A 26,191-nucleotide genomic window follows, 5' to 3' on the forward strand; every position below is an offset into this window, starting at 1 on the left:
TATACCATACGGCTACTGTGCTACTATACCTGTGTCGATGCATGCTCCTGATTATTGTGCCATTTTTTTCATTTCTATTTGTTTTAAAGACGAGATTAACGCATTTTATAGGCAACTGCAGCAAGTATTTCTTTTATCTATTTGTTTTGCTGAATCATGCTGTAACAGCTGCCACCCTAATGATGATACATAGATAAAAATGTAAATCAGGCTACATTCCAAGCAAATATTTCCTCCTCTGGCACCAGATCACAAAACAGCCCTTGGCCATATGATTCATGACTTTTAATTAAAGCCGCCTCCATGGTCTATACTCACTTAATCCCTCGTGCTTTGTGCATTATTTGTGTCCCAAAGCTCTTGAATGCGCGAGTAATCGGCAGGTTTAGCCGACTTGGGAGGAGCACTTGAAAGTTGCAGGTAGGCTGGAGACGCAGACAGAGAGCGCTCGGTTGTTGCCACTTGCTTGAGATCACACGCTCGTCAAGAGAGAGAGAGAGAGAGAGAGAGAGGTGGAGAGACACTGGGAGGCAGTGAGGGAGAGAGAGAGAGGGAGGGAGAGAGAGCGCCACACGGTCAAATTGAGCTTTATCTACCGCGCTGGGTCACTTAATAAGAGCCATTTGGAGCCAGAGGCGACGCGGAGCGCGCAGGAGCCGCAGATCATCAGAGTGAGAGCGGCAACCAGGATCACAGAGCACATTGCTCCACACAGGCGAGAGAGAGAAAAAAAAAAAGCCCACACAGACACGGAAGAGAAGTGAGTGAAAGAGAGGCAGAGTGAGGCACGGACGGCCAGACGCACGCAGCTCAACTTTTCTAAAGGGCGACCAAGTGAGTCTCGACAGGCCGGAAAGCGCTGGTGAAGATGCCGAGGGTAGTCCCGGACCAGAGGAGCAAGTTTGACAATGAGGAGTTTTTCCGCAAGTTGGGCAGGGAGTGTGAGGTGAGTGTGAGCCGAGCTCCTCCACACTGGGTCCGTTCTTTTAGACGGCGGAAATAAAGGGAGAGAGAGAGGGGAGGCATGTCGGCTCGCCTCGTCTAAGCCTCAGACAGGTCCCTTCAATTCATTCAGTAACTTCAGAGGGAGAGACTCAAACCCCCGCAAAGCCACACAGTGATAGCCTGCACATTTTCTTTTTTAGACTTTTTCTTCTTTTGCTGTTTTTGTTTGTTTTATGCTTAAATGAATCCAACAAGTAGCTTTTACTTTCTACTCTTTTCCTATTTGAACAGATTTTTTTTAAATGTGTGATTAAGAGCAGAAACCAAGAATGATGCATTTTGCCTTAAATCAAAATTCCTGCTGCTTCTCTTCAAATTACAGCCTGCTGAGGCAAACAGGCATCACCATTCACCGTGAAAGGGCCCTGTTTGGACTGTTTTCCATCCCAAGTCAAACAATGACGTGCACTCAGAGCATAACAGTACACATCAGAGTATAGATGTACATGTTGCTCAGAGTTTGTGTTTTCTTTTCGCTGTAGATTAAATACACTGGGTTCAGGGACCGGCCCCACGAGGAGAGACAAGCTCGCTTCCAGAACGCCTGCAGGGACGGACGGTCAGAAGTAGTGAGTGCAAAACCAAACATTCTCTCTCATCCTCTGTCTTCTGCTTGGAAGAGCAAGCAGGAAATGTGTGAACAAACTTTATGCATGTGACATTTATTTTGTTAAATTAATCAACACACCAGCGCGCACACACACACACATCACAATAATCTCAAGGTTGTCTCCACGTTAAGAGACAAATGAACCCTTATTGTGAGAACGCTGAGTTCACTGTGTGCAGCTCTACAATGCAGAAACACTTGTGTGTGTGTGTATGTGTGCGTGTGTGTGCTGATGTTTTGATGTGTCCCTGTACAAGGAAGTAGACGTGCTATCAGACATGCAGACCCACCAGGTTAACTTCACTCACAGACTTCTTCCCTCTGTATTCTGCAGCTGCAGACTTTTGTCTCAGAAGCTCTCATTAACGCACGTTATCACACAGGCGAGTTGAGGTTACGATAAACACGGTCAGGGCTGTAATTTGGGGCCTAAAATTGGTCACCTGAGTAAATATCACCTGTCATGTCTAATTTTGGTATATACAGTAAACATGTAGTGAATGAAGCAGAGAGACAGCGAGAGAGCAGAAAAATAGAAACACATGACGTCAATAGTGAAATACAGGCCTGCTATAAATATGACCGGCGTCTAAGTGTTTATTTTTTAAAGCTAAAAGAGTAATCTATTAGTTAATTAACAGAAAATCTGTAAAAAAAAATGGCAAACATTCCCAGTTTCAGCCTGTCAGATGTGAGGATTTGCTGCTTTCCTCTGTCTGACGTGATGGTGAACTGAGTATCTTTGGGGTTTTGGACGGTTGGAGGCCTGTCGATGTTTCGGCTTGAGTTGTTTTTGTGTTGATCTCAGTCGTTGGTTGTGCTGTTGTGTTGGATTCCACTGAAAGGTGTTTCTCCTCATTTTCATTTCTGGAGGAGCGGCTGATTATTGCAGCTGGAGGCAGTTTGTGGCAGCAGTGTCACGGTGGAAGAGTGACGGTGCCTCCCTCCGTTTCCAAAGTGCGCTTCTCTCCGGCCACGTCTTCAAATGCATCCCATCAGTTGTCCAGTTTTGACATGGCAAAAGCAAAGGGTCTGGACGTGAACACTTACCGAAGCCAAATGAATCACAGTGTAGAATATAATCCACTACATGTCCTGCATTCAAAATCTGATTTATTACCAGCAACATTTACTGAAAGAATAAAAGTAGAAGTACTCAGTGCATGCAGCCAAAATACTCTATGTCAGAAGAGTGTAATTATATATTTTGCTGCTGGATTATTACTATGATTATAAGGTTATAGGTGGCAGTACATTTGTATTCTGTTGGGTGGTTTAATTCACAGTATAACAAAGCATCGTATGTCATATGTTCATCACAGGTTAGGAAATGTTAACCTGCAGGAGATAAATGTCCTTCAGGAACTCAACACGTCTGCGTGTCTTACTTTTGCTGCTTCTGTTTTCTTTGGAAAATACTGGGTGCAGCGCTGCGGCGAGCAGTTTATAACTTAAAAGCAAGTAAGGGCACATTCATATTGTCATTATGCAATTACTCCACGCTTCGCAGTGTCAGGCCTGTTTGAAGCTATCTGTTAAATGGTGTCCTCGACAAAAGGTGAAGCCGAGTGAAAAGCCCTCAGGCTGTTGGCACGAACGCACACAGACACAACTTGTGCCGTCTTAGTCATCCTTGAGGTATTTTTCACAAACATGTTGTCATCATGACGGGGGGGCTCAGGGCGGGGGCATCTAGTTTTACCATCTTTTAGTGGGACGTGATGCGTCCATCTGTCTGTCTGTCCTCACTGTATTTATAAGCCTCTTCTGCTGTGAAAATTGATGGCCAGGGTTTTAACGGTTTGGTGGCGGGTGTGACATCATGCCGCTGATTTATCTATCGGCCAGACGCCGCTAAAGACCCTCTGCTATTTTCATGGTAGGCGTGCACAACTGTCTGACACGGTGAGGCTCGAACGTGCCGTCGAGGACCACTTTTTTTTTTTTTTTACAGCTGAGGCAGATGAACAGAAAACAAAAACAATTTCTGAGGATAATATTCAGTTCATGTGACTTTTTTAAGTTCCTCTCTGATCAATAATGTGTTTTGATTGTTGTCCGTCACAACAAAAAAATCAGTTGGTTGCAGAGCGTTTGCCACGTTCACGTTTTATGTTGTTTGAACTTTATTCTTCTCTGTGCAGATTTTGACGTTCATCTGCTGGAGAGCGAAAATGTCTCCGTACTTACCTTAAATGCAGAGAGTGTGATTTCTGCCACTCTCAATCAAAACAGTAACAAAAGACGTAGTTTGGTGACGTTGTGAAGTAGTGTGGGATCATGGGAGTTGTTGTCTTCCTTGTTGAAGAATCACCACTGGCGATGATGGGACTCAGGCAGAAATCATCTTCACAGATGAGGAAACGTATTAACGTTTTTTCAGCTAGAGGGGTAGTGGGGACACGACGCCTCTGACAGGCGAATAAATGAAACGCACCGTTACCTTGAATTCCAGATTTCTCTCGGTTTGAACGTTGTTGGAAACATTTGGGATAATGTGAGCCCACAACTCAACACAATTTCTAACGGAGATCTAGTTGTTCTTGGACATTTGAATGCAAAAATGTTTCATATTTTACCTTTAAATGTGAGTTTAAGAGATGTACGTAAAGACATTACAACTAGTTTGGAAGCCAGTCACAGTCCAATATGTAACAAAGTGTGATTTTTGCCATGATTTTTCAGTAAAATAGAAGTTTAGTTTAGCTTTAGATTAGTCAGAAAAGGAGGAGATGTAATTTGAAGACCTTTTGGCAGGGTAATTGATCTTTTATTATGGATAAAGCATGCACAGTTTATCATTTTTGTTTTACATGGAGAGGATCTTTAAACATGTATCCCTTTAAAAACTGTTTTCTCTCCAGACTGACTCTAATAAAGTCTCCTAATAATTTCATAAATGTAGTATTCATTTTACAAGAAAATTCAGAACAAATTGTTATTATAAGAAGAAGCTGGTTAAGTAAATAAATAAAAGGCCTGTTAACGAGGGGCAGAAAGAAAAGAAAAGCCCTCAGTTCTATATGCTGTATATGTGCAGGATGAAATTAATGTTTTCCAGCTGCTGGCTGTATTACTGCCAAAATAGTTTCTTCTCACTTTTATTCCTTTTTATATATTCTGCATGTTATACAGAAAATGACATAATGTCCAATATTTAAACAATAATAAAAAACATCATATAACACATGTCAAAAAGCAATGCATGCAAATGTCTAATTTTACCTTGAATTAAACATTTTTAAAGCTGATTCTCTCCATTATCTTTACAATATACATGCCATTTAAAAATGCAGTTAAGCAGCTGTGTATTTCTAGGAATTCTAAAATGTCACACACACACACACACACACACACACTAAAATGTTCAGGATTGATCTGATAAATGGGACAATAATTCAAAGTAAATTATCTTCAGCTCAGCTCATTAGAGATGAGTCGCTTTCTCAACTACTATTGATTTTCATGCTGTGCTGGTCTCTCCTCCACCTCCTCTCCCATCTCCCTCTTCCTCTGTCTCTTACTTCCTTTGCTCTCTTCTTCTTTGTCTTTCTCCGTCTTCATCTGTTCCTCTCTCTTCCATGTCCTGTCTCTCTGTCCGTCTGACTTTATTTACATTCATCACGCTGTCTTTACCACTGCTGTCCCATTTCCCTCCATTTCTCTTCCACCCTTCTCATTCCCTCCATTTGTCTGTTTCTCCCTCTCTTTTTCGTTTTCCTCCTTTGTCTCTCAGTTTCCCTCCATCTCTCTCCTCTCTGCCTCTCCTTCCCTCTTTTTTCTCCCGCAGTAGTAGGCAGCAAATGAGTATCAGATGGTTGTAATCCAATACTTCAAATACAGCAGAAATGATGACTCTGGGTTCTTTGAGCTCTCGTTTCTGTGAGTGTGTGTGTGTATATACGTGTGTGTGTGTGTGTGTGTATGATAGAGCTTTTTTCTCTTTGTGTGTCCATTTACACACTTAGTCATTTTCAGCTTTCTCCTCGCTTTATTTCCCTCTCTTCCTCTCACCGTTGTTCTCTCCTTCTTCTCTTTCAGCCACTTTTTCTTCCTCGTTCTCTTGCTCGCTGATGAGGGACAGACTTGACAGGGTGCATAATTCATATGCTTCCAGCTCAGTCGCAGCCCTAATGCCCTTAGTATTGATCTGTCTCAGCAAACACAGCACATCACACACACATACACAAATGCAGTTACACATAAAAAAACAGACATTCTCTAACTTGATTTTCTGCCTCTCTCTCATTCATTGCTTTCTGACTGCAACAGAAATGCATTCTATTGATTTTCATTTTATTTGTGTTTCTGTATGCATGCGTGCACAAGTGTGTGTGTGTTTGTGTGTGCGTGTGTGTGTGCATGCGTGTGCACGTACAGCCTTTTTGTGATAGGAATGTCTCCCATTAGAGCAAGAAGCCTTTTTACTGAAATCAAAAATGAGGAAAGCTGCTGTGTGTGTGCGTGTGCGTGTGTGTGTGTTTGTGTGTGTGTGTGTGTGTGTGTGTGTGTGTGTGTGTGTGTGTGAGGAGAGCGAGCCAGTAGTTCACTTTGTGCTTTCGTACTGAGAGGAGAGCGGCTAGACTGAGAAGAAACAGAGAGACGGAGAAAGAGAGCAACTCTGATGCCGTCGATCAAACTGAAACTCCTCCAGGCTTTGACCCAAAATAAGACATTTAAACTTATTCACACATTCAGCCGTTAAATATATGCGCAAACCCTCTGGAAGCATTTCTATGAAACTGTGATATCTGCATGTGAAATGTGTTTGAATCTGCTGTGCCGTAAGTCGTATTTTTGATATTAGAGGGCAACTCCAGAATCTATCACAGCTGCAACAATGAGTTGATTTAATCAAAGTGTTTGATTTTTTTTTTAATTAAATAGAAAATAAAGACAAAAAAACAGGAATAAATTCTCTGCTTTCAAGATGTTTTATCTGCTTGTTAACATTTTTCAGTTTTAAAGCTAAAGTTATAAAGCGTCACCATGGGCTCTGATGTGGACATTTTTCACTATTTACTGGAATATAATAAAGAAAATAGGCAGATAAATTGATAATGAGAATAATTGTTAGATGGTGCCCTAAAAAGAAAGCTCAAATTGATGCTCTTTGATGCACTTAACTCAAAAGCATCCTTGTTCAGATCCTCCCTGCCTGGTGAGCACCCATGTCTTCCGAACTCCACGCCTGCAGCCTGTAACACTTTGTGTTGTTTCTTCTGTAAATGTGTCCTCCCTTGGGCTAACTGCGTGATGTCTCTTGAGAGACTTTCTCAGACTTGTCAAAGCTCCTCCAGAACCAAGACATTAATCAGCTCTTTCTACAGGCTGTTTGATATATCTCCCATAATAGTAAACTGACTTTGACTTGTAGAATCAATGGAGTGCAGTTTTACCATTAATAAATTGTGAAGTGAGGGGCTCGTGGGTCGCGCTGAACCCAATAAATCACACCCCCCTGCGCAGCCGCATTCGCTTCACCGTCTGGGCTCTCCAACCGTACGCTAACTGCATTTGAGTCTCGCAGCTCTCGTCAACAGCCACCACCACCACGTGAAACTGTGAGCAGCAGTTTCCTGTTAACAAGCAACTGTACCCTGAAACAGTAAGAGCCCAAATAAACATGTGGCAGGTGGGGACGCTCAAGAGACACATATTTTCCTCAGGCGTCAGTGGAGACCAAATCACTTAATGCTGCTTTAATTCTTTTTCTTGAAGATTGTCTTTAACTTTATCCTCTCTCTCCCCCTCTCTCTCTATGTCTCTCTCTCTCTGCCCCCCCCCCCTCTCTCCAGGCCTTTGTTGCTACAGGTACCAACCTCTCTCTGCAGTTCTTTCCAGCCAACCTGCACGGAGATCAGAGGCAGGTTCCCACCAGGGAGTATGTCGACTTTGAGAGAGAGACAGGAAAGGTAGGACAAGTGCAAGATATCCTCCCACTTGGTCACACACACACACACACACACACACACACACATTTCTCTCTTTTGCCCTTCACCTGTTGTAAAGGTCACATGGTCTGTGTTGTAGCACAGAGGCTGGAAAACACTTATTAAACACAGTAACTTGGCCTGTGGCACCCAGATCTGAACCAAAACAACCGCTGACGAAATCTCTTCTTTCAACATTTGAAAACATCTTTGCCTCTTATCTCATGCTTTCACATGACTGCGCTTGATTCACCCAGCTTTGTTTTCACATACGACAATGTGAAACTGTTACCAACAAAAAAAAAAACACATGCATCTCTGACGGCTGTTTCGCTTTCTGTTCCTCTTTTATTTTATGGAATCAAAATGTCAGTCCAGACACCCGCGCAAGACAGAAAAGTTCATGTGAATTCACGAATGCAAACGCTGACTCTCATCCTCCTGAACATGTGTGTCTGGATATCAGGGTTGCGCGTGTTGACACCTAACATGTACATTTAGGTCGAGCCATCTGCCCTCGACAGAATCGATTGTTTTATGTGTCAGGTTTTTATCCACAGAGACAAATTAAAGGGATCATTTTGTAATCAGCCCCCTGGTCTGGGAAGACGAGCCTTTAAACCAGTGTGTGCTGGGCGTTTACTGCTCTGTGGTGCTTTTCAGACGAAACCCACCGTCTCAAGCCGTCCACCAAACACACACACTCTGAATCTCGGTGATCCTGGTCACAGAGGGGAAATCACTGCTGGGCTTCCTGTCACACAACAGTAGGCTGATGAAAAACATTATTAGCTCAGTCGTGCTTGTGCTTGATCAAGATCAAAGTTAATCAACTTAAAGAGTTCAGAGGATGCTGGTTTGCTGCTGTCGTCAAGGTGATATCCACTGTGCTGCACAATGCAGAGGTGCTGCTGCTGCTGTGTTTATGTGTATGTTAATTGTCTCCCTTGGCGCAAAGCCTGGACTTTGCATGTGTGTGTGTGTGTGTGTGTGTGTGTGTGTGTGTGTGTGTGTGTGTCAGGTCCTCCACGGACACTGGCTAGCTGAAATGAATGCTTGCTGGCGGCTCATTAAAAATGCATTCTGGGGAATCGATGGACCTCCATGCCCCAAGGCTGACGGACTAATCTCACACTGTTAATTATTTAACACAAGTGCCCTGATGGTTGGGAACAGTGTGTGTGTGTGTGTGTGTGTGTGTGTGTGTGTGAGTGTGTGTGCTTGCGTTGATGGGCGTCAGACATTTTGCAGAAGAAGACTTTCTGATGTGGCGTGTGTGTCTGTCAGACAAAGAGAGAAGAAGACGGTATGCATGTGTATGGCAGCAACAGAGGTTTGTGTGGTTGTGTGTGTGTGTGTGTGTGTGTGTGTGTGTGTGTGTGTGTGAAAGACGATACCTTCTCCTTTGTCACCTCAGCGGTGCTCACAGATCTATGAAGTTTTAATGAGGCTAGGAGTCGTCAATGTAAAGCAGGTTCTGCAGGACTGAAGCGACGCGCTCGCACAACACACACACACACACACACACATACTCACACATGTCAGAGGATCCAGATAAACCTGCTGACAGTCGCCTCTTTTCAACCATATTCATCTTTTAAACTGAGAAACAGAAGTCGCAATATACCAGCACAGCGACTCACGATAAGTCACTCCAGATCGCTGAAATGTTCTTTTCATGCAGCTCCAACAGAAGACACAAGTACAAGCTTTCAGTCTTTACTTTTATGTAATATTCATTTATATTCCACTTGTATAAAAAAGGACAGGCGAGCGCAGAATGTGGTTTCCTGACTACAATGTACAGTAAAAAGAGAGATTGTTTTAAAAGAAAGTGGCTTCCAATGCTGAGCCTTTAATTGTGTAGTGAGTGTACATTTTCTGCTGCGTTGCTCTGCCACGATACCGGCTTTCATTTCTCACACACACGCACACACACACACACACACATACAAACACACACACACCCACCCCGCCCTCGGATTCCTGCCGGACCTCCCTGTGGAATACGACTGTCAGGCCGAGGCAGAGATCTTGTGTACGTTGCAACTTTTTCTCTTAATTACTGTCAAACTACACACACACACACACACACACATGTCTGATGCTTGGTGGGGTTATTTCTCTTGCAGTCATTTTTTTATTCATTGCTTCCAAAATGTTCTGTTGAAAAAAATCCTTTTTTGAATTCTTCATTTTATGCCAAACATATTTCTTTATAAAAACACAGAGTGATTGCAGTAACACTGAAGATAAACGTGAATGAAAATAATAATAAAGTTTGCTGCTGTAAGTCAGGGTGGACTGTGGATGAGACGGTAGCTCACGAGCTATGATCCAGACTGAGGGTCCAGGTTACGGTTTTTGCCCCTCTTCCTTCATTTTTATTTCTTTTCCCTACATATTTTCAGCTTCCCGTCTTCTTCCTGTGTTTGTTATTCTTGTGGCATTTTATATGAACATCCACACTGCTCCTCCTTCCCTCCCCTCTCCCTCCCTCTTTCCGTTCCTTATGTTTTTTTGCGTACATCCCCCCGCTACCCCCTTTTAACCTCCCCGCCTTCACTCGCTCCTGTCCTCCCTCCATCCGCTCTCCTCCTCCGTTCCCTCCCTCTCTCCCGCCTTCGGTTCCAAACACACGCGGTGCCAAACCAAAAGGGTAGCACAGCCAGGTTAAACTTGGCGAAATAATAGAGTGTGTGTGTGTGTGTGTGTGCGCGCGTGTGTGTGCGTGCATGAAGGAGTAGAAGTACAGGCTCTCAGTGTTGTTGCAGGCTAATGGGAGCCAGCTGTGGACGAGGTTAATTTTAGCATTAGCAGCTAACCTCCTAGCAAGCATGAACCCAGACATGAATTGTAGCATCAGCAGCTGCTTCATCAGCAGCCTTTAAGGCTCTAAAATGAGCTTTGGAGCTGGATTTGAAAACAGGATGCAACTGTTCCCGCACTGGCTGATGGTGGCGTGTCGCTCCCATGAGCGAGACTCATGCTAACCCTGCGTCTGTGTGGCACCCAGAGCTGGACTCGTCCATGCGGGCTAACCATGATGCGTTTTGCATTAGAAGTCAGGCATGGGTCTGGTGACCAGTCGAGCAGAATGAAGGCCTTTGTTGGACTAAGAGCATTTTGGCTGCCTGCTTCAAAATGAAAGCACGAGAAACAGGAGGAGGAACGTCGGGTTGTTGTGTCGGGTGCTAGTTAACTTCACTGATTTTTTTTTTTTTTTAAATAGACCTTTTAGGCCCACATGCTGTTTTTTTTTTTTCCTTTTTTGCATTTAATTAGCTTGAAGGCTGGAAGAAGCATCTTATTCCAATCAAAAGGAAACGCTCTAGCTCTGCTGTGCATCATTTGAATCCAGCGGGACATATTTCTGGGGCTCTCCACTAGAATTTAAAATACATTTCTATGTGCTTTAACAATGTGTGACTATACAGCACGAGTTTGGAAGGACCCCCCACCTCCAAGTCAGTGGGCTTTAGTCTTTGAGGTTTTACTTTACTGTCATCCTCCTTATTGAAGAGATGCAGAATTAATGAGGTAAAATGTGGCCAGTTTTGAGAAAAACGAAATGCTACATGACATGTGCACTAAATTCACAGGCAGGCAGTTCACTGTCTGCATTGCACAGTAGGTACATTTGCAATTTCCACACTGTAATAGTCTGACAATATTATCACTAGCTGTTCATATTATCATGTATATTGAAGCACATGTGGAGGTAAGCACATAGAAACTGTATCATCTGTTTTGATATTGAACTTTTGCCTGAAATCCTTACCTTTAGCACAGCCCTTTCACCATCACTTAAACACATTTCCCTTTCAAAGACAGCTGTCTGTGACTTTACCTCAGCTCCCTGCCCCTCCTGGTCTCCTCGACATACATGTCCGTCTTGATGTTAAATGTTTTGAATTTGTTTGTTCTGAATGTTTCCATAGTTTTGTTTGTGGTTTCCTTTGTGTGAAGAAACTGCCATGCTTGTGTCCTTTAGGTAAAACAGATACTGGTCTTTCCTTCCTTCCTGTCCTGCGCTCTATCCCTCCAGCTTGCCTAACGATCTCCACTGTGTGTGTGTGTGTGTGTGTGTGTGCGTGTGTGTGTGTGTGTCTGTAAATGTAATGCCTCAGATTTTAACCAGGGGTGCATGCATTAACCTTTTTAAACATATACGTTTGTGTCTTTTTCAGCACAAGTTATTGCTCGTTTTCATAACACTCCCATTCCATTTTACTCAAGTGTCAGCGTGAAGAGGCCTCAACAGGCCGTTTTTTCTGGCCCCAAACTGCTTTTTCGGTCATGAAATCAATTGGAACTTGAGATTTGGTTCGGAAACTGGAAACTGGCTCCAGTACCAACCGTTTGCTGGTGGAAAAATCATATCTGAGGATGTGACTTTAAATGAGGTTGAAACCACAGGAATTACTGTGCAAGTTTCACTGTTGAAGGTTGTTTCTCTATGTGTGTGTGTGTGTGTGTGTGTGTGTGTGTGTATGTGTGTGTGTGTGTGTGTGTGTGTGTGTGTGTGTGTGTGCGCACTACCCCTGCATGCTGATGAGACGGCGGCGCCAGACTGCGTGCTAAGCCTTACACACACACATCTATACACAAAAAAACACACAAACATATAAACAGTAAACAAAACCCAAAGCAGAGAGAAAAGAGTGAAAAGAGGCAGAAAGAGACAGACAGAGATTGGCGGTTGTTGGGGGGGCTAAATGAGAAGCAGATGAGTATCCGTCAGCTACATGATGGAGGAGGGTGGACTGTCAGGGAGGAGCTCAAACACACTCAGAAACACACATGTGTGAGGCTTCATTCATACTCAAACCATTTCCTGCATATTTTTTTACTTTTAGCGCCTAGACTTTTGGTGCAAACATTTATGTTTTTTTGAGAATTAATTGTAATAAATGTGTGGCGTGGCTTGTATTTTTCTTACAAAATGCTGAACATTGGCCCATTAATGCTACAAGAGGTCACTCCCCAACTTTCCTACTTCATCCCACATTATACCATTATTTTTATACTCTAAAGTGGAAATTTCTTAACTTTTAATTAAAAAATATGGCGCATCCATCTGGCCAGCTGAAAAAAGTTCCCTTATAAAACTTAAAAATTCAAAAAATCTTTTTATCCTTATCTGGTCAGTGAAACAGGATTCACAGGAGTTGTACAGTGCGACTGTAGAAGGTGAGCAGGTCCAAGCCAATCAGTGCTCGAGCCGGATCCTTCAATATAATAGGTCCAAGATGTTCTGGGTTATATACGATAGCATGATTATGATGTGGTGGCTCTTCAGATCCTCCCACATCTGTAGCTCCAGTCCAATCTTTGGAAAGCACCAAATTTATTTATTTTTTTTGGCATGATGCATATATAAAACAAAACAAGCAAGGATGAAATAGTTAAAATAATTACATTAGAAATAAACATCTTGCAGTTACTGTGATTTAAATGAGTGTAATGTGTGGGAGAGAAGAAAATGATAAATAAATACAATAGGTAATGATAAGGAAAGAATGAAAATAACAAACTGTATAAGTAGTTTGTAATTGTTATTGTACAATCAATCAAAGGAACTGGATTACTACCAGAACAGCACCAGCTCCTCAACTCTGACAGCCTGGTGGAAAACCCATAAAATCACTGAATCATCACTGACACCATGTCGATGCATGTGACTGCACAACACCCCTGTCTGCTTTCCTTCATGGCAAGAAAGGAGAATCTCCCACCTCCATCACTTCTTCCAAATCAACCAATTCATTCAGTGCGCTAATGCAGACGTTCGGCTCCACTGCCAACAATTCAAATCCATTAACAGAACCGAAAAAAAAAAAACACATCTCAAACTCAAATTCATCTCAGATACCTCTCTAACACTCACATACACACACACACACACAAAATGACTGGGCTCTTTCTCCCAAACCTGATTTGTGGCTACAAATGAATAAAAACATCTTCCGTATGACCACTAACACAAATGTGCAACTTATACAACATGAAACTGTAGATCTCACATCACACATGGCAAAATGTTTAAATTGGGACTGGCTGACACAGACATTTGTTCACAATGCACTCTGGGTAGCACAGACAATTGTTGTCGTGCCACTTATCTCTGCCAAACACTTCACTGCCTCTGGATTGCAGGAACTGAGAAACTCTTCACTATCTTGGCCTGCAGAATCCCATTGTCCCCATTGCTTTGCTTGCTGGGAGACAAGCTGCCCTCCCAGCTAAACAAAGAAAGCCATCACTCATCTCTCTAACCACGGCCAAGACAGTAATCTTTCAAAACTGGAAATCTAAAAAAATCTCATCATATCACTCACTGGATCGACCTGCTGACAGAACACGTCTCAGTTGAGAGAATAAAAACAATACATCAGGCTTTCATGAGAGCTGGAATACTTAAATCATCTGAACTCAAAACAGAACATAAAGAAATGACCACAGGTATCAGTCATGATAAACATCCAGCCTGTCCACCATCCACAGTAAACACTCACTCCATCATTCACACACACACGTCTGCCATTACACCATGATCCCGACACTTTGTAATGTGACACACACATACACACACCCCACAAACACACACATTCAGACCCCCCCAGTTCTTTCTTTCCTCTTCTTTTTTCTTGGTTAGATTGGTAGTGGTATTATTAATTTTTACTTTTTCTTCTGGATATTTGCAGTGATGTTGTTGTTTATTTATTTTTCTTCTTCTTTTAAAGTGCCCCTCTGTCGCATTACTCACTCTTACATTCACATGTTCCTGTGGCCTTTTTCTTTGTATTCCTTTCGTTGATTTATAGAATTGTTATTACTTTTTGCTAACTAAGGGCGATGGGATGTGGGGCCGGTCTGTGTTGGCTAGAGGGGCGGGGCGGCCGGGTGACTCCCTCTGGCAGCGCGGCCGGGTCTCTGGTGGGGACGGGCTGGGATGGGATTGGCGGGGCCTGCCTCCCTCCCTCCCTCTCAGAGGGTCGGGAAAGAAAAAAAACAAAGAAAGAGAAAAAGAAATAAGAAAAGAAGGGAAAGCACCGCGTTCAGCCAGTGTTTCAAGATGTCAGCTATCAACATGACTGTTACTGGATGTCAGTGAAATAGCTCGAGTCTGTCTGTACGTCCTTTTCTGTTTTTTCAATGTAAACAAACAGCGAAATTCACCGATTTCTTCATCCGTACTGCGTTTCTGTCCTCATGATCCTGACGTTTTCTAACTTTTGTCCTCCAGGCATGTTTTCCATTTACTCACACCCTGCATCCCAGAGAAAATGAAAAAGTTCTTGCAAATGACAGTGATCTCTCTCTCACTCTCTCTCTCTCACACACACACACACGCACACACACACACATGCTTCCCTCTAAAATCATTTCTTGTCTGACACCTCTGTTGCCCTTTAATTTAGTCATCAGCTTTAAGCCTCCAGGATTCTCCTGTCACATGCACATCAACATCACAACATTGTGTGTGTGCATGCGTGCGTGTGTATGTGTGTGCGTGCTTGTTTGTGTGTGTGAGAGTGTGTGTGTATGCGTGCGCGTGTTCTGTGTGGTGTCATGTTTCCCTCTGAACGGAAGCTGTGCCACCAGTGCGTGACTTGTCAGTGACATCATCAAAGCCAGACCACTAATTGGTTCCCTCTGCTACTGCTGCTCTGCATCCGACATTGTGTGTGTGTGTGTGTGTTTGTGTGTGTGTGTGTGTGTGCAGTTGTGTTTTACAACTTGTACATCCTGAGTGATTGTTCAGTATATTTTAATGAAGCTTGTTTCATTTAATTCAGTATAAGAGAACTTTCGTCTCCACAGACAGTCAGAGTCTCCCTGTTTAAGACACTTAAATGCACCACAAAACCTCTTTGGTGTACACACACACACACACACACACACACACCAGTACCATCAACGTCTCCTCCCACAGGGTTTCATATTTCCTGCTCCAGGCCTTAGATCAATGACCACACCCACAACCATAATGCACTGCAGCGCACGCAGAGACAGGGTCCTCTGTTTATATGCTCTTTGTGTGTCCCAGTGTTTTATGTTGGCATCATTTCTTTGTGTTGAAGTCCATTCACAGACACGGTAGAGCGAGATAAAGCGTGCGTGCGTGTGTGTGTGAGCTGAAAAACACAAGGTTCAGATAGAAAACCGTAGAGACAGATGTCAGTCTGGTGTGAAATCCTGCATGTGTGTGTCAGCTCTGTTTCTCTGTTCTTAGTCGTCTTTTCCAGTAACTGTGTGCTGAGCTGGACTGAAGTATGCAACACTGCTCACCTGGACTTCTACGGAGTGGACATTTTTCCTGCTCTACTCTACACATACTGCAGATTAAAATCAGGCCAGGGCCGTGACAACCGTGATCTCTCCCTAACCTTAACCGAGTGTTTCAGCCAGGACAAACTTCAGCCTCCCTGTCATTTCTGTGCAGTGCAAGAATGTCACACCTCCTGGATTTGCAAAGCCGTAGTACGTAAACATATTGAATTACCAAAGCTCTGTGTAATACCTGTCCAGCACCAAACAGCACTGGCTGGTGAATGCAGAGGAACATTTAGAAGCTGAGAAGCCAGATATTTCCCTCAGGGTATGGTGAAGACCAAATCCGAGCTAAAAGGTCAGTTTGTTAGGCACATGACTTTGAGTGAATGATAGTGTTGCTTTGTGCTTGCTGGATATAAAATGGGCAGTTGCTAACACTTTAGCCACTGCAACCTTTTAAAATGATAATATGTCAGTGTTTCCAGCTAGAGCTGCTGCACGCAAGCGGTCAGAAAAAAAAAACAAAAAACGATTAATTCTGCTTTAATCAAAATGAACAGAAGAATGATTGTCAGCTTTTTTGTCCATGGAATTGTGTTTAATTTTGCCAATTTAAAGGCTTTGCGCAATGCTCTGCCTCTCCCTCTTTCTCTGTCTCTGTGTTTGTAACTCTATCTGAAGCCTGTGTGTGGATTTGCATGATATTTCCATGTCTATGAAAGCCATAGGGACAAACAGTGGTTTTTGCCCTCCTGTGTGCACACAGAGGACTTTGCATAGCAATGATGCACATTATGTGTCTACAGGCAGTTAGAGACTCAGACAGGGAAGGGTCCAACTCACTCAACTCACAATGGAAATACAAACTGCCAGTGAACCAGAGAGCAAGTACTTTGCAATAGAAACCGTATGACTTGACAAAGGTTTTGAACTTCTGAACGTGAAACAACTGATGAAAAATGAGATATGAGTTATGATGTTTGGTTGCAGCTATTTTGCTTTGAGTTCATTCAGCGAGGACTGAATGAACCCTGAATAAAGACACACAGGCTTTATGATTTCTTACAGAACGACACACAGAATATAAAGCTGTGGATTTTTTGGTCAGCTTGTGATGTTTGCAGGTCAGCACCTCCCTCTCACAGCTGCCTCCGACTCAATTTAGAAGTAAACAGCATAAAGAACAACATATTTGACATCATCCCTGAGGACCTGGCTGTGTCTTGAGTGTGATCTGTGTGTGTGTGTGTGTGTGTGTGTGTGTGTGTGTGTGTGTGTGTGTGTGTGTGTGTTTGTGTGCGTGTGTGCACATGCATTGCATTCTTTATAATTGCAGGGTGAAGTAGAGAGAGTGATCATGCAGTGGAGAGTACCGTGCTATTATACTGTTGCTTTAGCAGGTGGTGTGTGTGTGTGTGTGTGTGTGTGAGAGAGAGAGAGACAATTGGTCAGTAGACGTTGTATTAGGAACAGAAGGCCAGTAACGTGTTTTATCTCCACCTGCTCACACATGCGCGAGCACACACACCCACACACCCACCCACCTACACACCCACACACACACTGATTACAGCTTCAGATCCTCTCTCTCATTGTCTCTTTCCCTCACTCTCTCTCTTTTGTTGCTCACCTGTCTGTGGCTCTCACCGTATCACTTTCTCCACATGTAGCTGGCTCTGTATCTTCTCTCTGTCTTGTTTAGGGTTTTAAAGGTAAAAAGTAAGAAATTGGTCAAACGTGAATGAGACTACACATTTCATGAAAAAAGAGGATTGTGATATAAACAAGTGTCGGAAATGTGACAACATGCATCAGTCTGCCATTAGAGATCGTGTGTATTCTTCCCATCTCTGGCTCTGGGCCTTTGAGATCATTGCAAATCTGAGAGCAGAACTGCTTTATGGCAATTTTGGATTTTTAGATATATTTTATATATATATAGTCAACGTGTTGTTGTACCTCGTGGAGCTGAAACGAGTGAATTAGAGAATTAACTGATTCGCTGGTTTACAGTAAATGATGATCTATTTTGATCATCGAGTAATCGTTAAAGGTCCCCAGTAGACTCTTTAACCATTAATAGCAAAGGCAGTGCAGAAGGCTTTAAGCTTGGAAACAATTCAGTTACAATTACAACAATTAATTCATGTCACCCCTATTTTCCACCACTGGATTTCACGCTTCCTTAAAAAGTTATCTGTGTGCTGCCATTTATGTTTTAATGGTTATTAATTATCTATCAATAATTATCAATCTAATCTACAAACAGAATTTTCTCTTCCACACTTCTCTTCTGCTGTTGAAACAGCCTCAATCTACCTAGTCTCTCTCTCTGTCTGCTCTCACCTCCGTGATCTCTTCTTTTGTTTTATCTTCTCTTTTATTCCGACTACCAGAAATGACAGCGTGACGTCCATGCTGGAGTTTGGTTCAGTAGAGTCATTATGTGTTTGCTGTTGGCTGTGAAAGAGTCGCTGTGTATGTGTCAGTGTGCTGTGCAGAGGGAGCGTGAGTCAGGAATGATTCATGTCATATAAACTGGACTGCCATATTGTCCTGGCAATTATCCTGAAGCCGTTTTTTTCTCTTTCTTCAAAATCCTCAATTTTCTCGTCTGAGACGTGAGAAGGGGATGATGATGAGCGATGGTATTTAAGCCGAAAGAAAGAAAGAAAAAAGAAAGCATGAGTTGTCTGTGACTGGCTGCTGACTCAGATACACACACACACTCACACACACACACACACACACACGTGTCTATTGTATGAATAACACACATACATACAGATTTGCAGACACTCACTACTGCGCTGATCTTTAATATAAATGGCACACACACACACACACACACACACACACACACACAGTGATGTTGACTCTTTTAATGTAACACGCGCAGCCTCCCAGACGCTCTGGTTGTCAATCATGTCACATTCTTCTGGATAATAACATAATTACTGCACTAAATCAGCTGGTGCCTCCAGTTTAGACAGTTCACACACACACACATACACACACACACACACACACACACACAGTGCAGAACAAGTGGAGTAGAAGAGCACAGACTCTATATGTATATTTAAGACAAAAGAAAGACAGAGCTAGTCGAGCTGACAGAGTTAAAAGAGACATGTCTAAATCTTGTGTTGTTTATTTGTGTGTGTGTGGGTGTGTGTGTGTGTGTGTGTGTGCGTGCGTGCGTGCGTGGGTGCGTGTGTGGGTGCTTGCACGCATGTGTGTGGGCAACACTGCCACAACTCACGAGACTGAAAACACAGATGGCCATTGTCTTCACACACCTCGTGGGCACTGGTCAGTGTGTGCGTGCGTGTGTGTGCGTGCGTGCGTGCGTGCGTGCGTGTGTGTGTGCGTGTGTGTGTGTCTGTGCAGCAGTGGGCAGTTGTGCTGACTAGATGGTTGGCACGAGACTGAATGAGAGGCACTATGCCAACACATCCCTCTACATCTGCGTCACGCACTGTCTGCCAACACTCTCTCTCTCTCACACACACACACACACACACACACACACACACATTCACACACACACTGTGTAGGAAGCACTTACAGTAGCTTGCAGAGGTTCAGATCAAAAGGCGGAGATTTGACTGGCCAGCTGAAGGCTGTATCAGCATGTGTTCTTTGCTCAGCGGTGGTGATGGGTTCAAATGGAAGAAAATAAGATCAGGGAGGCAATTTCAAAGAAGAGTGTGCTCACACGTCACAGAGCTCAGCGTGTGAATGACTGTAAAAATGATGCACAGTGATTCACAGGGCTGCAGCTGGTTGCTGTTGTCATATGAAATCTTGTCAGATGTCAACTTTCTTTTCGGAAACATGCAAAACTGTTTTGCATGTGCAACGCCATCCGCAGAGGACTTCACAAAGGACTTGTGAACGGTGGAATTAGTTGCCAATGTTGACCAGTATCGTTAGCAATAAAATCCATAAGTTGGACTTAAGTTTAGAATGTGATGTTTTGCAATATACCCATCACATCTGCGATGGATGTCATCTCATGTGATGCAGAGGACTGTCCACAAAAATGTGATCCGGCCAGAATCACGGGATCAAATGACGCAAGACTCCGCATTGCACGCATGACTGCTCGGACAACTTAAAGGAAGAACATGAGCGTCTTTGTGAAGTGTCACCTTGAGTGTCTGAACTCCACTGGAGGGACGGACACCCTCATCCAGAAGATATTCCTCAGTGGGTGTTTTGATGACAGTGGTGGGGAAAGGTCCAAAATCTTCAGCTTGATTATCAGAAAAATATATGATTCACATCATACTCATCAAAGGATTCACTCATTTATTCAGGGTTTTCCTTTCATTTGTGGCCACGGCAGCACAAAACAGAGCTACAGAATTCTATTATTAAGACATTCAGGCTACAGTCTGAATGTTATTAGGGCAACGTTAATGTTTAGTAACATACAAAAGCAAAATGTGAAGTTGTCACATATGAAGCTGTATTTCATTTAAAGGTTCCCTTTGTTATTTTTGGCCTCTAGTTGCACTACGGAGCCTTTTTTCCATGAGTGGTTCCACATTTTGTTTATTTCTTCAATGTGCACAAACATACCCACACACACACAGGTGACGCAATACTCCTCCCTGCCAATGGTTTCACACTGTTTCACTGATTGACAGGTGTGTCAGCAAAGGCAGGGAAGAAGAAGACTGCAAGAGAGCAAACACTGACACAAACAAGTCTGGATTTAAAGGTGCAATGGGTACAAAATGGCCAGAATTTAAGATTAAAACTTTCACCAGCAGCAAGTTTGTTATGTTTCACAAGCTCTTTTAGCTTTTCTAGTCCAATGAAGAAATAAAATAAACTCACAAAATGTCAAAAAAGGAAATATACAGTTCTGGTTTGGTTGAAATAAGCCCCCTTGCTGGCCTCAGAGGCTGTGTTTGGTTCCGGTTCAGCCATGTTCACTGGGAGGCCTACAGAAAAGAGGCTCGCGAGCAGCAGTTAGTGGTCACTCCTTCAGAAATTGTTTTTGCAAATGTCTCACGGAGAAGGAGACGTATTCATCACATTTGTTAGATCTCGCGGGTGCACTCAGTGCGCACATAAGAATCTGAACTTCACATGGACTCATTTTGTAAAGACGTTTGACTCTGCATCGTAATATTTGATAAGATGACCATATGTTTTGCATGTACCACGTTTATCTGCAAAGTAACTGTTAGCTACAGCTGTCAAATACATGTAGTGGAGGAGTTTATGTTTGTGTCCAGATGTTTTTAGAAAGCCTTCAGAATACAGCAGAATGACTACCATCCACAGAGCAGCATCTGTAGCATCTGTAGCATGTGTAGCATGTGTAGCATGTGTAGCATGTGTAGCATGTGTAGAACGGGCAGGTGAAAGCAAATCAGTACAGCAACACATTATAAGGTGTTCTCTGTTAAACTTCTGCATTTCCACTGCATTATACCCTGCATCTTTTTCCTATTCACAGCCTGCTGCAGTGTGTGAGAGTTCTTCTGTCTTTGTGTGTGTGTGTGTGTGTGTGTGTGTGTGTGTGTGTGTGTGTGTGTGTGTGTTAGTAAATGGATGTGGGGGTTGACATGGTTCTCTCTCAGAGGAAGTCTGTGGTTGGGCCGTTTCTACATATTTTCCCCTCACACAGACACATGCACACACACATACACACACACACACACACACACACACACACACACACACACACACGTTTTCCCTGTCAAGCCAAATGAAGCTTTCTCTTAAAAGCACTGTGCACCCCCACAGATGTGGAAGCCATCTCTCTCTCTTTCACATCACTCTCTAACACACACACACATACACAGTAAAACATTCACTCAAAAATAAACACAAAAACCCACAGTCTCTTGGAGTGCGGGCTTCCCTGCAGCCCCGGTGCAGTGTGGGTAGCTGTGGTAAAAGAGGTCCCTGTGAGAGGCTGTCCAAAAATAGCCTGAGTAAAAATGCAGGAACGTGGAGCTTGCCCACTGTCACACAGAAAAATCCAGTCATCTGTGTGTTTGTGTCTGTGTGGTGTTTTATTCTGTTAATTTCTTCTTAATAATACTTGTTTACTTGGATAAAAACACCACCCGAAAGCTTTGTACTCTGGGAAAAACACACTGTGTGTTTCACTGCCTCTCACTGTCTGTTGTCTCTTCCTCATGGAAATCAGTGTCGTGGGAAAGAGGAACACTAAAAGACAAAAAGAAGAAAAAGAAAAGGGGCAAATGTGAATTCATCTCGTTCTTTATCAAGTTTTTTTGTCACAGTTTTGGCTGAAAGACAAGTTCATACAGCTGTGTTTAAGTAAGACTGTGTGTGTGTGTGTGTGTGTGTGTGTGTGTGTGTGCATATTTTCTCAGCCTGACAGTGATTAGATAAATCATTTATTTCATAGTCCTGAGGAAAGTAAATGAAGTTGAAGCAAAACTACACACCAACATGATAATTCAGTCTTTATTAGGGCAAATTAATCAAAGAGCCTCCCCTCAGAAGGTGTTTCTGCTGTTTCTTCAGCCAGAAAGATGCTAAAAAGCTCTGTCGGATTTAGGGAAACTACGGAGTTGCGCAATAATTCTTTGTGGGTTTGTCATAATGGGTGACCGCCTTCACATACAAGTCGTCATGTGACCCACTGTTCATAAAAAACCAAAGCAAAAAAAATTGATCATAGCTGCTTTCAAATGAATCAGGTTATGTTTGGTGGCAAAAATGACACAAATTCCTCGCGCACCGCTAGTCAGAGAGGGAAATCTAGGACATAACAAGGCAAATATTGGAGTATTTTGGAAGTGTTCAAAGACAGAGCTCCAGAGACTGGTAAATTCCACAACCTAGCCAGTCTCCCTGGATGTTATCAGGAAAAGGTCATCTCGCCCCTTAACAAGATGGTTTTTATTTTGTGTGAGTGTCGGGAAACAGTTGAGTTTAGTCCCCAGTTCAGCAGCTTGGATTTGCCCACAGCAGCTAAAACAGACTGCCAAATCTAAGCAGAGAAATGGCTCTGTTATCCTACACATATACACATAACACATTCCCTCAGCTCCACACACACACACACACACACACGCAGTGTTTACATTGCTGCCCTCCTGGCATAGAGCCATAGCCATGTAATATAACCAGGAGTTAAGAAAGAGACGCAGTCTGACCCTCCTCTGTCTGGCTGACAGTCTGACGCTGTAGACTGGGCTCACTGTGCTTCTCAGTGTGCGTATGATATAGACTACACGCCTGGTCTACTCATTATCACTGCACGTTCTCCCACTATCCTGCTCTCCCCTTCACAGATAAAGACAGACGAAGGAACATGACTTTTATTTTCGATGGATAAATAAGTAAAACAAGAGCTTTGCAGGCTGAGACCATTATCCCAGGATAAAACACCACAAAGTCGTAGTATTTTAGCTGCCAGTGTGTGAAAAAAGCCCCTGAATAAGTCACAGACCCTGGGCAACAGCCAGAAATATTAACACACACACACAGACACACAAAAAAAAGAGAAGAAAATGTTTTTAAGCATATGATATTTACTTTGGATCACTTTGTCTCCACATAGTCCAATACAAATGCTTACTTTTCCACTAAAACAAGACTGACAGCCAGCAACAGCACACACACACACACACACACACCACACACACACACACACACACACACACACACACATACTTAAATGTACACAGATTTGTACAAATGTATGCTAACACACACTCATGTAGGCCCGCTAAGCTCAAGTGATTGCAAACATGCATATGTAAATGCACGTGTGTGTGTGTGTGTGTTTGTGTGTGTGTGTTTGCATGTGTGTGTTTGCATGTGTGTGTGTGTTTGCATGTGTGTGTGTGATTTACAAGTCCAACACTCAATTGTGCTGGAGAGGTTTTGACGTAGTTGGTGGTTTTGCCTCTTTCACAGCAGTAATAGTGGGGGGAGGGACACAGAGCCTTTTATTATTCTCGACAAACAGCTGACGGATTCTGACTTCAAATAGCATTTTCATGTATAACTCAAGGTGAAATTAGCTGCTTCTTCCTCAGGCTAATGTTCAACTGGCCGATATTTGTTCCAGAGTCATGAGAAACAGAGAATCAGCCTTGTCTGGTTGTGGAAAAGCACCAGCTCTCAGTCTGTTTGTCCTCTGTTTTCATTGATCTGGTTTTCCATATGGCCCAACGCCGTAGACTTTCTAAAGAAGAGTAAACCAGAGAGGTTTAAACAGCACCAGCAGAGCAAACACAGCAACACATGCTCAATGAAATACCAAAATACTGAGCTAATGCTAAGGTTCAGATCTGTTGCTGAACTGGAAATACAGATACAGTGCTGCAGTGATGTTGTGCAAATGAAGAAAAAACTGCAGCTGGCATTAATCTCTCTCTCTCTCTCTCTCTCTCTCTCTCTCTCTCTCTCTCTCTCTCTCTCTCTCTCTCTCTTTCTCTCTCTCTCCTCTCCAGGTCCATCTAAAGGCTCCTATGATCTTGAATGGGGTGTGTGTGATCTGGAGAGGCTGGATCGACCTACAGAGGCTGGATGGGATGGGATACCTGGAGTACGATGAGGAGAGGGCGCAGGTAGCGTGCAGCACGTGCATACAGACAGAGGAATGTATATTAATGTGTGTGCGCACAGAAAAACGCTCCACATCCTCCTCTTGTCTCACCTTCCTCATTTTCACCTGAATTCATATCTTTATTTATGCCATGTTTGAAGGGGAACTACATCAAAATCTGCTGACAGGTCTTTGGGGAAAGTCTGATAAATTGCCTTAAGTCATGTCAGAGTCAGCTAAGTCTGAAGACTACAAGTTTGAAAATGAAAAAAACATGGAGGTGTGGAGAAAAAGGGAGCTTATCAGGGCTCTTTAGCCTGCTGCTCATCTCTGCTTGAGGCTAGCAGCTTGAGGCTATATTAGCTGGTGCTACTATAACATGTCGGAATCTCCGACTGGCTCGTCTGCAGTTAAGTTGCATTCTGGGAAATGTTGGCATTGGGTTTTGACAAGGAAGAAGAATGCGTGCATTAAAAATGATATCTCCACGTCTGTCATTGTTTAAGCAGTGCAATGCTAAATTAATTAGGCAAAAGATAGAAAACTGAAGCCACTCTCACTCTCTACCTGTCCGTGTGTGTGTGTGTGTGTGTGTGTGTGTGTGTGTGTGTGTGTGTGTGTGTGTTTGTGTGCGTGCGTGCAGCATGAGGATGCTTTGGCCCAGGCAGCGTTTGAAGAGGCTCGACGCAGAACCAGAGACTTTGAAGACAGAGATCGGTCACACAGAGAGGATCTAGAGGTGAGAGGGACGTGTACTGCTGTTGTTTGTAGAGGACTGATGCTGGTCTGCCCTCAAAAAGACAAGTGGACTGTTACTGTGCAGCTTCAACTGTCACAGGACAAATCTGCTTCCTCTTTAGACCTATCGCAGCCTCGCAAAGCCAGTCTAAATGTCATAAATTCTGATTTTGCTATATTCTGGGAGTCATTTGCTCCCAACAATCCGAGAACTATGAGTTGTATGTGTACACTGTGGTTTACAGATGAACAATATTGGGACTTTCCAGCCATTGTTTCACTTCAAACCTGTTGTACGTCTGACCACAACCATCTTCACTGTTGGGTGTGGTCAGACGCGTGCACCTGTGAGCACACGAAAGAGTGATGATTCAGTGGTCACACCCTGAGTACACTTCTGCATCACTGGAGGACAGCAAAAGCTTTCAGTTGCTATTGAGTTGCTTTGTAAAGTGAACCGCTGTCCATAAGAAGCAAAGCGCGGCTCAGAAACTGCATGATGTTTTTGGGCTTTATTCAGATTTATTCAGGAACAGATTTCAACAAATCATTTCAGAGAACAGATGCCATGGGTTTTGGTTTTGTTAAGTGTGAAAAGGGGAAGCAAAGACAGTAGACACTCAAGCAGGTTGCACATTCGTTTGTGGGCTGGCTTTGCAAGGCGAGACTTACCCAGCTGGAAATTCGAAAGTAAAATTAAGAGTGAACTTGTAGATACTTTTTTAAACAGACATTAATGGTTAATCTTTTAGCAGATTTGTCCTTAATTTGTCCTACATTAATTACATTATAATATTATTATTATTAAAGAGGACTAAATTTCATTGAAGCCACAGAGTCAAATTTCCAGTCGGACTTTCTTTGCTTAGCGCTCGGGGTGGCTTAGGGTTGTGTGATGTGTGGGTGTGTGCTTTAGTTATTCTTTATTTAAAGAGTATTTTTACAGCTTGAGTCTTAGGTTTAGTGCATGATCAGTTAGACGATGAATCTAAAGTGATAATTGATTTGATTTGATATTACTGAACTATTGAATGACTGATTCAGTTTTGTCAGGTGTCCCGAAAGCCT

The 26,191-nt window shown here is 43.1% G+C and overlaps 1 protein-coding gene across 4 annotated transcripts in view; it reads left to right on the forward strand.

The window, feature by feature from the left end:
• Positions 1–526: 526 nt before the first annotated feature.
• The window catches only part of cbfb (core-binding factor subunit beta), a 32,783-nt gene continuing 7,118 nt past the window's right edge, over positions 527–26,191 (forward strand). For 3 of the 4 annotated variants that reach the window (XM_041939573.1, XM_041939574.1, XM_041939570.1), the window contains exons 1-5: positions 528–946; positions 1,488–1,574; positions 7,414–7,530; positions 24,291–24,407; positions 25,029–25,124. In XM_041939573.1, coding sequence (XP_041795507.1) covers positions 869–946; positions 1,488–1,574; positions 7,414–7,530; positions 24,291–24,407; positions 25,029–25,124 — 495 coding nt within the window. In that variant the 5' untranslated portion in view covers positions 528–868. Of the gene's footprint in view, positions 947–1,487; positions 1,575–7,413; positions 7,531–24,290; positions 24,408–25,028; positions 25,125–26,191 lie in introns of all 4 variants that reach the window. The other variant, XM_041939572.1, reaches the window with a different exon arrangement.

This window comes from Chelmon rostratus, chromosome 6, assembly GCF_017976325.1.
Source record: "Chelmon rostratus isolate fCheRos1 chromosome 6, fCheRos1.pri, whole genome shotgun sequence".
In the NCBI taxonomy this organism is placed as follows: Eukaryota; Metazoa; Chordata; class Actinopteri; order Chaetodontiformes; family Chaetodontidae; genus Chelmon; species Chelmon rostratus.